This window comes from Heptranchias perlo, chromosome 7 (assembly GCF_035084215.1).
Source record: "Heptranchias perlo isolate sHepPer1 chromosome 7, sHepPer1.hap1, whole genome shotgun sequence".
Taxonomy (NCBI): Eukaryota; Metazoa; Chordata; class Chondrichthyes; order Hexanchiformes; family Hexanchidae; genus Heptranchias; species Heptranchias perlo.
Genome location: NC_090331.1, coordinates 11,165,961 through 11,178,033, shown reverse-complemented (window position 1 = coordinate 11,178,033; position 12,073 = coordinate 11,165,961). Strand labels below are relative to the sequence as shown.

The following is a 12,073-nucleotide window of genomic DNA, read 5'->3' as shown; positions in this document are numbered from 1 at the left end:
AATCAATATTTATTTTCTGTCATGAAGTAGTGCTAGATTCTTGAAGCAATTTGCAGTCTAAAACTCAAGACTGGGGAAAGAAATGATTTGCATATGACTATTCAGCTGAAAAAAAAATGATGATTTTTTTCCAAGTTAAAAATGGTAATTGAGTTGCGAAAAGCTGATCCTTTGGGGGTTGTCGATGAATTTTAATTGGAATTTTGCCCAGACTGATTGCAATTTGTTAATTTGCGAAAATTAGAAAGTGTTTATAAAGTAAATTTATAAAATTATGTTGATGGTGTTTTCCTTAAAATTGAAGGCTGTAAAAGCTGTTTTAAAATTAAAAAAGCTTCCTGAGGAACTTTAAAAAAAAAATTCTGTTTTCATAAAGTACTCAGAGGATCATTTCACCCCAACTGTCAAATTATGAATTTTAAAGTGTTTTTTTTAAAATGCATGATTTCCTTGATTTTCTGTCTCCAGAGTTCAAGGCCAGATAGTGTTTACTTTTTAAAAGAATTGTCACATAATTTGTTTTTAATGTAGCGTGCCTCTAATTACTATTCATGAGTGTGCCTTCTTTCCTGAATCCATGCTAACTAGGAACAAGTGCGCGACTTAAAGTCCCATCATGTCTGGATGCGGTTTTTAAGTCAGTCTCACGTCGACAAAATAGTGCAAATTCCCACATTCGTGATATTTGCGATAGACTGTGAAGATGTGGGGCAATTTATTTTTGTATTTAGTAGCCCCATTAGTCTAAAGCTCCCCGTGATGGCTTTAGGTGGGAAATGTGGTATAAAACCATACTCGAGGTCCCAGTTAGTTGATCTCAGCTGGGGCTGTAATTGGCCACATCATGCCCGAGAAAGTACTTGCATTTATATAGTGCCATTCACGACCTCAGGACGTTCCAAAGCGCTTTACAGCCAATGAAGTACTTTTGAAGTGTCGTCACTGTTGTAATGTAGGAAACACGGCAGCCAATTTGCACACAATTTGTTATTGATGTTAATTGAGGGATAAATATTGGCCAGGACACCAGGGAGAACTCCCCTGCTCCTCTTCAAAATAGTGACATGGGATCTTTTACGGTTTAACCTCTCATCCGAAAGATGGCAACTCTGACAGTGCAGCACTCCCTCAGTACTGAACTGAAGTGCCGACCTGGTTTATGTGCTCAAGTCTCTGGAGTGGGACTTGAATCCACAACCTTCTGACTCCGAGGCGAGAGTGCTACCCACTGAGTCCCAGCTGACACACAAAATCAGCCAGGATTCCTGCTGTCCATTGGCTGCTGCTGGAAAGTGGATCCGTGTGGTTGTTGGTCGCGGACAGGATTTGACTCTGCTGTTATGTCCATTTTTCCTCTCCCCATGGAAGAGAAAGAAGTTGCATATAAGGTTGAGCAGCCTTCTGTCCAGGCTTGTGCAGAAACAATTGTCCTTTGCGTGAGGTACTCAAGGGCTGCCGTGCTCGTAGAACTGTACCCCAGCATGAGTCAGGACCCCAGAAGAAAAGGGGAGAAAGTCTCTAAAAGGCCTCCCTTTTTAAGGCCCTACCACATTTGTTCCTTTAGGTCTGACGGTGCTGCACCGTTGGAGGTGCCCTCTTTCGGATGAGACGTTAAACCAAGGCCCCATCTGTCCTCACTGGTGGACGTAAAAGATCCCACAGCACTATTTTGAAGAAGAGCAGGGGAGTTCTCCTCAGTGCCCTGGCCATTATTTATCCCTCAACCAACATCACTGATAAACAGATTTTCTGGTCATTATCCCATTGGTGTTTGTAGGATCTTGCTGTGCACAAATTGGCTGCCGCATTTCCTACATTAGAACAAAGACTACACTTGAAAAGTACTTAATTGGCTGTAAAGCATTTTGGGATGCCTTGTGGTTGTGAAAGGCGCTACATACATGCAAGTTTTTCTTTTAAGACAAATTCTGGGAACTTGTTCAGGGTTTAATCTGTGAACAATTTATTGATTTTTTTTTTATATATGTATCTCTTCATTTTTCTCTCTCTCTTTCTCTCTGAATTTATAATTTATTGCCAGTGAAATAAAAGTTTGAGGAGCCATTATACAGGGGGTCTAGAGTTTGCAATAGTAAAAGTGGAACCCAAGACATAATGGCAGCTCCCATTTCAGTATGGCTCGTTCACTAGATAGCTTTGTGTGAAGAAGGCCCTTCAGCCCATTTGGTCTCAAAACTTCAGTCTCCCCGTCCTTCATCAAGAAGAGTTTCAGCGTTCTTTGTGATGCTGCGGGTTGCGCGGTTTACATGATAATTGAGTTTTATTTTTCTCTGGCTTCTTTCAAAAGGAAGGGAAAGTTTCTATTTAATTTTGAAAACTACGGAGCTACTGCCCAAGATTTTGTTGAGTGGATGAAAAAGTGAGTAAGATTAAATGTTGTACGTCTAAAGAAAATTACATGTGCCTTATCTTGCTGAGGCTACTGGCATGAGTACAAAGGATGATTTTTTTTTCCCCCTCTCAAAGGCTATTTCAGTACATTGGAAACATAAATGCTTCACTGCATTGAAGATTACAAAGCCTCTTTAAACCTTGCTGTCAGTCTAATTATATTGGGCATGTTTTAATAGTACGAGTGTTTAACTGCCTTACTGTCATTAATGTCCTATTTAATTGATCCAATCAAATGTTTACTAATAGCTTATTGACAAGGTATTTTGCACTGGCCCTGCATCTAAGGGATAATGTATCAAGAGGCTCCCCAGCGATATACTAAAGGGCCAATAAGACAAAATTTACTGCTTAATAACAAATGTTTTTATAACCCACATTCTTTGTTTTGCACTTAACTTTATCTTTTTTGGCCACGTAAAATTTAATCGGGTCAAGCTGCATGCACTCAACCACTAAGGAGAATTGCTCTTAATCTGCTTGTCAAAGATGTGTGTTGTAGTTTGGAGGGGGCGGGGGGAGCGGAAACAATGCCAAACGAGATCGGGTCAGCGAGGGACGGTTTGGGCAGTAATCCACCTCGAGTATTTCGATGCATAATACAGTTGCGTTTACTTTTACCACCAGCCCACAGGCTGCCCAGCCAAAGGCCCCAGAGGTCCCGTGGGCAGAGCAAGAGTCCACAGTGGCCCATTTGACCGATGAAAGCTTTGATGGGTTCGTGAAGGAACATTCGTCGGTGCTTGTTATGTTTTACGCCCCGTGTAAGTTACAGCCCGAGCTCAAGAAGACTTTTATCCGTTGCTATGCGCGTCTCCTGTAAGAGTTACGGAAACTCAGCACTTAGCCGCTCAATTTATTAATTGCACGTTCGCTCCGGAGCTTCCTTGTTGTGCCAGAATTATCAGTTTTCACATTGAATTACGAGGGATCATCCCGAACTGGAATACAATGGGTTTCAGTGCTGATAGTTACCGAGGATTCTACTATTCCTAAATGTTAATTTTGTCAGAGGCTGTTCTAGAAAGAATGGAAGTATTGAAGTGATTGCTGATTTTAATTTTTTTTTAAATTTCCTTTTTAAAGCTGGAAGGAAGAACCTGGTTTTTGGTTGTACAGTGTCCTGTTTTATTTATGAACGTACCAAAAAAAGGACGGGAAAACACCTCCTGGCCTCTGCCCAGATCATTAAACCCAACCCCCAACCTAATCATGCAATCTCCCGGAGGACGGAAAAAATCTTTAGGCCAATTTAGGAAATAAAAACTCCTGGGAACTCCCTCTCCGACCCCTATAAAGGATCAAACAAGCTCCAGGAGACCACTGTGACTGTTACCACTAATGCTTTATGTACCTTGGTTTGTATGCGTCCCTGAGATTTGGCAGCTTTTCAGCAACAAGTGGCATCAAACCTGGCCAAGCCACTCTTCCTCGGCGATAAGTACATGGGGCACAACAGGGTTAACCCTCACCGGCTGCTGTTTCCATGTTTAATAACTTCTGGCCGTTGGGGTTGCCAAGTGAAATGAGTGGTTTTTGGGCTATTGTCGAAGCAGCGCATAGTCGATGTGGGCCCATTGCGTAAAACTGTTTCCTCACTCACAACTGTGGCAGTGAAAATCCAAAGAAGTATTTGGGCGCTGCACCCTGCAGGTCATTTTCAATTTTCACTGACCGTTTGTGCTACAGGTAGTGACTTTTATAAAACGGAAAGCAAGTACGGAGTGGTAATGAAAGCGGAAATTGGAAAGAAAATAACAAGCTTTAGACCTCCCTGAGATAATTCCAGAATTATTAAGACTGCAGGGCGTTTAAATTTTTATTTTTCTTACGCATTTTCCCCCCTCTCCTTTCCGGAAGGCATTACATAGAATTTACAGCACAGAAATAGGCCATTCGGTCCAACTGGTCTGTGTCGAATGGCCTGTGCTCCACACAAGCCTCCTCCCACCGCTCTTCATCTAAACATATCAGAATACCCTTCTGTTCATTGACTGCTTGTTGTAGAAAGGCCCCACAGTAGTAGCCCTCCAGTGCCACACCCCAGTCGACACTATTCATGTGTCTGCGGGCCGATTGGCTGCCTGGTTGGGTGGGTGGGGTCCCACAGCGAAGCCCGGTCTTGCGTTCGTCCCACGTCCCATGTGCACTTCCAGCAGGGATTGCTGGTTAGTGATCTGCTCTGGGGACCATGGCTGATTTTCTCCTTCTGTTCCAGGGGCAGTGAAGCCAATTGTAGAACTCCTAATGCCACCCTGGCTGCGATCGCCCAACTCAGCACAGATCTGGTACCCGAACCGTACATCTTCCTGGTCTGTTTGGCTCAGTTACTCACTGGATAAAGTCACTGAGACACCAAGGGAGCCCTCAATGCTTTTGTTCTTACCTGTTAAACATAATGGCCACAATAGCTAACCTACAGAGAAATGACAATAACTTGGGGGAGACCCTTGCTCATTGGAGGTGAGGCAGTGAGTCTTTTTTTTTAAAAAAAAAGCAGACAATTGGTTGCATATAAAAGGTGTGTCATGAATAAATTATTAAACATAATTCAATTATATGGAGAGAGTAGAGAAGCTGGGGTTGTTCTCAGAGCAAAGAAGGTTAAGGGGAAATTCAAGAGGTGCTCAAAATTATGAGGGGTTTTGATAAAGTAGATAAGGAGAAACAGTTTCCACTGAAAGGAGGGTTGGTAACCAGAGGACACAGATTTAAGATAATTGGCAAAAAAGCCAGATGAGGAGAAATTTTTTTACTCAGCGAGTTGTTAAGATCTGGAATGCCCTGCCTGAAAGGGTGGTGGAAGCAGATTTAGTAGTAACTTTAAAAAGGGAACTGGATATATACTTGAAAAGGAAAAATTTTCAGGGCTATGCGGTAAGAGCAGGGGAGTGGGACTAATTGGTAGCTCTTTCATAGAGCCGCCACAGGCATGATGGGCCAAATGGCCGCCTTCTGTGCTGTATGATTCGATGAAACCAATATATAATGGATTTTTTCCTAATTTGCCAACTAGTTGAAAGAATACAATATTTTAGGAACACTGAGGTGCAGCAGTCTGTTAAAATAAGACAAAAGTAACTCAAGTCCTGTCCTCTAGAGAGTTTTAAAATCCAGATTCTCTCGACTGCGTTCGAGTGGTTGACAGGTATGCGTTAGTAAGACTGTGCGCACTGCTGTGACAGCCTGAGGTAGCAGCTGGTAATAGTCACAGTGACAGGAAGTTATTAAACATGGAAGTAATAGCTGAGGACTAACGCTGTCGTGTTCTATCTGATTGCAGAGGTAGAGTCGGCTTGGCCGGGTTTGATGCTACTTATTGCTGAAATGAGATTAAGCCAAAATTGTGTTGCTGTTCAGCTACCAAATGCCCTTAATTCATGCACTGTCAATTATAGTGGGTCAATAATGAGTGTTGTGTTAATTAACAGCATTTTAGTGGCTGACTTTGTTTGGTTTGTTTGGAAAAGCTGACATGAAGCAGTGCATCACTGTTATCCTGTCTCTGTCCCCACCGTCTGTGTCTCTGTCCCCACCGTCTGTGTCTCTGTCCCCACCGTCTGTGTCTCTGTCCCCACCGTCTGTGTCTCTGTCCCCACCGTCTGTGTCTCTGTCCCCACCGTCTGTGTCTCTGTCCCCACCGTCTGTGTCTCTGTCCCCACCGTCTGTGTCTCTGTCCCCACCGTCTGTGTCTCTGTCCCCACCGTCTGTGTCTCTGTCCCCACCGTCTGTGTCTCTGTCCCCACCGTCTGTGTCTCTGTCCCCACCGTCTGTGTCTCTGTCCCCACCGTCTGTGTCTCTGTCCCCACCGTCTGTGTCTCTGTCCCCACCGTCTGTGTCTCTGTCCCCACCGTCTGTGTCTCTGTCCCCACCGTCTGTGTCTCTGTCCCCACCGTCTGTGTCTCTGTCCCCACCGTCTGTGTCTCTGTCCCCACCGTCTGTGTCTCTGTCCCCACCGTCTGTGTCTCTGTCCCCACCGTCTGTGTCTCTGTCCCCACCGTCTGTGTCTCTGTCCCCACCGTCTGTGTCTCTGTCCCCACCGTCTGTGTCTCTGTCCCCACCGTCTGTGTCTCTGTCCCCACCGTCTGTGTCTCTGTCCCCACCGTCTGTGTCTCTGTCCCCACCGTCTGTGTCTCTGTCCCCACCGTCTGTGTCTCTGTCCCCACCGTCTGTGTCTCTGTCCCCACCGTCTGTGTCTCTGTCCCCACCGTCTGTGTCTCTGTCCCCACCGTCTGTGTCTCTGTCCCCACCGTCTGTGTCTCTGTCCCCACCGTCTGTGTCTCTGTCCCCACCGTCTGTGCCTCTGTCCCCACCGTCTGTGCCTCTGTCCCCACCGTCTGTGCCTCTGTCCCCACCGTCTGTGCCTCTGTCCCCACCGTCTGTGCCTCTGTCCCCACCGTCTGTGCCTCTGTCCCCACCGTCTGTGCCTCTGTCCCCACCGTCTGTGCCTCTGTCCCCACCGTCTGTGCCTCTGTCCCCACCGTCTGTGTCTCTGTGGGACAGAGACATAATCTATCTAGAAAACTATCTACAGATTTCTAATTTTTGAAAAATTGAATGAACAATTTAGATTTGCAAATTTGAAGCGCAGGGGAGTTCTCCCCGGTATCCTGGCCAATATTTATCCCTCAACCAACATAGCTAAAACAGGTAACACTGCTTTTTGTGCGCCCTTGATGTGCACAAATTGGCTGCCGCGTTTCCTACATTACAATAGTGACTATATTTCAAAAAGTATCTCATTGGCTGTAAACTGCTTTGGGATGTCCTGAGGTCGTGAAAGACCCTATATAGGTGCAAGTATTTTTTTTATTTTCTTAAGACAAATGGCGTGAACCAAAAATACAATGATTTGGATATTTAAAATTTTATGGGAGAGCTTGTTTTGAGGGGGGAAATAACTAATAGTAAAAGCGAAGAAAAACATTCAGATATGTAGCTGTTTTCACCTTTTTTTAATTGGGCAGAGGGAACTTTGGACTGGAAAAAGTAATTTTGTCAATCAATCTCATTCCTTCCACAACCCATGTCTGTACTTCACCCCGGACTCTACCCCACCCATTTAATCTCCTTCAGTAGCCCATGTACTATCTACCCTATTGTGGACTCTACCCCACCCATTTAATCTCCTTCAGTAGCCCATGTATTATCTACCCTATTGTGGTCTCTACCCCACCCATATAATCTCCTTCAGTAGCCCATGTACTATCTACCTTATTGTGATCTCTACCCCACCCATTTAATCTCCTTCAGTAGCCCAAGTACTATCTACCTTTTGTAGACTCTACCCCACCTATTTAATCTCCTGAAGGAAAATTCTATATAAATATTTCCTCGTTGTCCAAGATAATTAGTCCTGGAATATGCCTCAGTCCTCGTATCTCTGCTATTTCGCCCTGATCTGTTTTCCGTGAACATTCCGCCTCTGAGCCCAGTTCGGGGCAATGCATTCTTCTCCTTGGTAGGTTGGCCTGTTAAATTTCTCGTTGCTGAGAGTCGATGAGGGCCTCTCCTGGGCCAGTTTGCACGGCACAATAGTTAACTAATGCAACATTGCACGGAGCTGTGGTTTCACAGCTATGCCTTTTTAAGATGGATACAGTTAGTGCATCTAATTTTGATTCTGTTTCCAATGCAGGGTGTGGTCATTGTAAAAAGATGAAGCCAGACTATGAAGAAGCCGCTGAGTTGCTGAACAATGACAGTGATGTAAGGAAATGTTTGTGCTTGTCTTTTCCAAGACCGCTGCTGTTTATCCAGAGTTAATGGTAACGGGGTTGGTACACTCCAGAAAGGAGAAATAATGATCCCATTACTTCTATCTCACTTTCAAAATTTTAATGCACCTTTTTAATTTCACCCCCTTTTTCCCCCCTCCCACCTCCAGTTACTGTTTTGCATTGTCATCCTAGAGCCCAGGTGTATTGGCAGCAGTTGATGTCACAGCTCACAAGAACTTAGGAGAAAGGTATCAAATCACTGGCTTCCCAACTCTCAAGTACTTCGAAAATACAGAAGAGAAATGGACGCTTCCACATCTGCGGACCAAGGACAAGATCATCGAGTGGCTCCACAAGTACGTTGTTCATAACCAAAATTCAGCATTACTTCTACATCGTATTTTTCTTTTATTAACAAACCTACATGAAAGGCTAAGGCTTGCGGTGCAGGGCACCACAAAAGTTGGAATGAGTAGGACAGAAGATGATGCAATGATTGGGGGGTGGGAAAGCTGCACTACGCTTGTATTTGCTCAGGGATCAAAGAATCATCGAAAGTTACGGCGCAGAAGGAGGCCATTTGGCCCATCGTGTCCATGCCGGTGATGTGCCCAGGTAAAACACTCTGAGCAGGGGCATCTCATCTGCCGAGCTGTATATATCAACAACAACTTGCATTTATACGGCGCCTTTAACGTAGTAAAACGTCCCAAGGCACTTCACAGGAGCGATTATCAAACAAAATTTGACACCGAGCCGCATAAGGAGATATTAGGCCAGGTGAACAAAAACTTGGTCAAAGAGGTAGGTTTTGAGGCGAGAGAGGCAGAGAGGTTTAGGGAGGGAATTCCAGAGCTTAAGGCCTAGGCAGCTGAAGGCACGGCCACCGATGGTGGAGCAGTGAAAATCAGGTATGCGCAAGAGGCCAGAATTGGAGGAGCGCAGAGATCTCGAAGAGTTGTATGGTTGAATGTAAGGAATCTTACAACACCAGGTTATAGTCCAACAATAACCTGGTGTTGTAAGATACCTTACATTTGTCCACCCCAGTCCATCACCGGCATCTCCACATCACAGTTGTATGGTTGGAGGAGGTTACAGAGATAGAGAGGGGCGAGGCCACGGAGGGATTTGAAAAACAAGGATGCAAATTTTAAAATCGAGGCGCTGCCACACCTGGAGTCGGTGTAGGTCGGCGAGCACAGAGGCGATGGGAGAACGTGACTTGGTGCGAGTTAGCATACTGGCAGCAGAGTTTTGGACGAGCTCAAGTTTACGGAGGGTGCAAGGTGGGAGGTCAACCAGGAGAGCACTGCCCTCCTCCCCTCCCCGTTTTTTCCACCCCCCCCCATACACTGGCCAGTAACATGTCTGTCACCAGTTAGCTCTGCGCTGTTTTCAGAATAAAGTTTCCCTATTGTCCTTGATAGTTCACAGGCTGATATCGATGTGCTCTTTGATTGTGATGAAATCACACAACAGAACTGCTTCATTGCCGGCCTGCAGATAAGTGACTCTGTCAGACGCGATGTCGCTCACCAGGAGCCACTAATTACTTTTAATTTGACATTTTGATGACAAAGGATACGGAGTGAATCCGCAGTGCTATAAACCTTTAATTAAATTGTGTAACTGGAAAGGAAGGAGACGCTGTCTTGTTCCTGCCTAATCCATTTGGCAAGTGCAGAGAATGTATGGAAATTTCAGTCACTTGGTATTTGGCGATCACGTCGTTTCATCCTGTTCAGAAACCTCAGTGATTTTTTTTTTGATCTATTAAAAATATAACCGAGTGCTGCAGCTGGCTCTGAGAACTGTTTCATTAAAATCCCCCAGCTGACTTCTGGCAGGAAATTCAAATCCTACACATGACATTTTCTACCTCTGGTGCTAAATGTAGGAAGCTTTTTATCATATTATCGAATTGACACTCATGGAAACCGTCACTGAATATACAATGAAAGCGATTTAAAGAGGAACTTGAGTTGGCAGGTATAAGTGTTTATCACTGGAAGGATTGCAGCTTGAAGTTCCCTCTACTCTGACCCAAAACAAACTTGAGCACCAGCCTGAGACCATCTCTCTTCCCCCCCACCCCCCCCCACCAAAAGCACCAGTGTAATAACAACAACTTGCATTTATATAAAACTTTTAACGTAGTAAAACATCCCAAGGAGCGTAATGAGACAAAAATTGACATTGAGCCAAAGAAGGAGACGTTAGGGCAGGTGACCAAATGCTAAATAGAAGAGGAACGGAGGGTGTTAAAGGAGGAGAAAGGTGGAGAGGTTTACTGAGGGAAATCCAGAACTTAGGGCCTAGACAGCTGAAGGCATGGCCAGTTCTCCCACTTCTCATGTCCGGCATCCTATGACTCTTCGGCTGCTGAATTATGATAAGTTCACCTATAGGGGGAAGATGGAAAATGGAGGAGAGGTTATCCTGGGCCACACGAGCACACTTTGGTAAAATCAGCTGTACAGCAGTGTCAACATAATCCTAGGAGCAGAAGTGCCTGCCTTCTCACAGAATGAGGGCTATGGGTAAATAGTGGTGGGGCGTAGGACTAATTGGATACCTCTTTCAAAGAGCTGGCACAGGCACAATGGGCCAAATGGCCTCTTTCTGCGCTGTAAGATTCTATGAGAATGGCGCATGGACCGAACAGGATTAAACAGAGCAAGATGTTTGTAGTCGGTGCTGATGCAAAGAAAGAGTGAAGTGATCTGGATCCATGCATGCTGGACATGTTCACGTGAAACAGACTGCTGTTCACTTGACCTGCTCCTTGTGTACCAGACGCGTGATCTGTATGCGGTTGGGCACTGTGATCTCTAAGAAAAATGACGAGAGGTGTATTTGGACCCTGTGCAAAGTCAATGATGTTGTAAGTCTTGGTTACTCAATTACCCATTAATGAGTTGAAATAACTCCAATTGCACAGAGAGCTAATCTCAACATTACTTGGATCTCTATTGGTGATGACGGTAATTGTGCATTTGTGGAGGGATCCAGTCTATTGACTTTTCTGTTTTCAAGCACCTAGCATGAATAAGAATTAAGTTATTCCCTCTATCCCTCCCCCCACCCCACCAACAAAGTAGTTGGACCGAGAATGTACATCATTGACTGGCAGCTGTGATAGTGAATCCAAATTGGAACATTAATTCTCACTTTTGTCACGTTGCAGAAAAAAAACAGATAACTTCAGTTCCTTAGACAAATAGCCTGGCTGTTAGAGAGGGCTATGGGGGGGGGGGGGGGGGTCCAGAACCAGGGGACATAACCTTAAAATTAAAGCTAGGCTATTCAGGGTGATGTCAGGAAGCACTTCTTCACACAAAGGGTAGTGGAAATCTGGAACTCTCTTCCCCCAAAAAGCCATTGAGGCTGAGGATCAATTGAAAATTTCAAAACTGAGATTGATAGATTTTTGTGAGGCAAGGGTGTTAATGATTATGGAACCAAGGTGGGTAGATGAGTTAAGATACAGGTCAACTATGATCTAATTGAATGGCACAGGCTCGAGGGGCTGAATGGCCTGCTCCTATTCCTATGTTCCAGAGGGTCATAATTTGATTAGAATAGTCCCACTCTGTAATATTCAGCACCATTGGACGGACAATAGCAGATTACATTTCCGGAGCATCCTTGACCCTTTCCATTGTCTCAAAAACACTGCGCAGAGCAGCGGGAAAAAGGTGCGGGCGGCAAACAGGAGGAATAGCTGGAAAAACAGGAAGGCAGCCGAGGGTAGAACTAAAAGCTAGATTGAAAATGAGGATCTTTTTAGAAAGCTTTTGAAAGCAGGGAAGGAGGTAGCGAGAAGGAAGGATTTAGAGAGCAAATTCCAGACGCAAGGGGTGGCTTAAACAGTGGCCACCCATGTCGAAGTAGGGGGTGTAGAAATAGCCCAGTGTTGGAAGGGACTGTGTGGAATG

The 12,073-nt window shown here is 44.9% G+C and overlaps 1 protein-coding gene across 2 annotated transcripts in view; it reads left to right on the top strand.

Annotated features, from left to right (window-relative positions):
* pdia5 (protein disulfide isomerase family A, member 5) overlaps positions 1–12,073 on the top strand; it is a 108,820-nt gene that overhangs the window by 44,486 nt on the left and 52,261 nt on the right. For both annotated transcript variants that reach the window (XM_067987073.1, XM_067987072.1), the window contains exons 10-13: positions 2,309–2,380; positions 3,040–3,176; positions 8,051–8,121; positions 8,325–8,488. In XM_067987073.1, the coding sequence (XP_067843174.1) occupies positions 2,309–2,380; positions 3,040–3,176; positions 8,051–8,121; positions 8,325–8,488 (444 nt within the window). The remainder of the gene's footprint in view (positions 1–2,308; positions 2,381–3,039; positions 3,177–8,050; positions 8,122–8,324; positions 8,489–12,073) is intronic.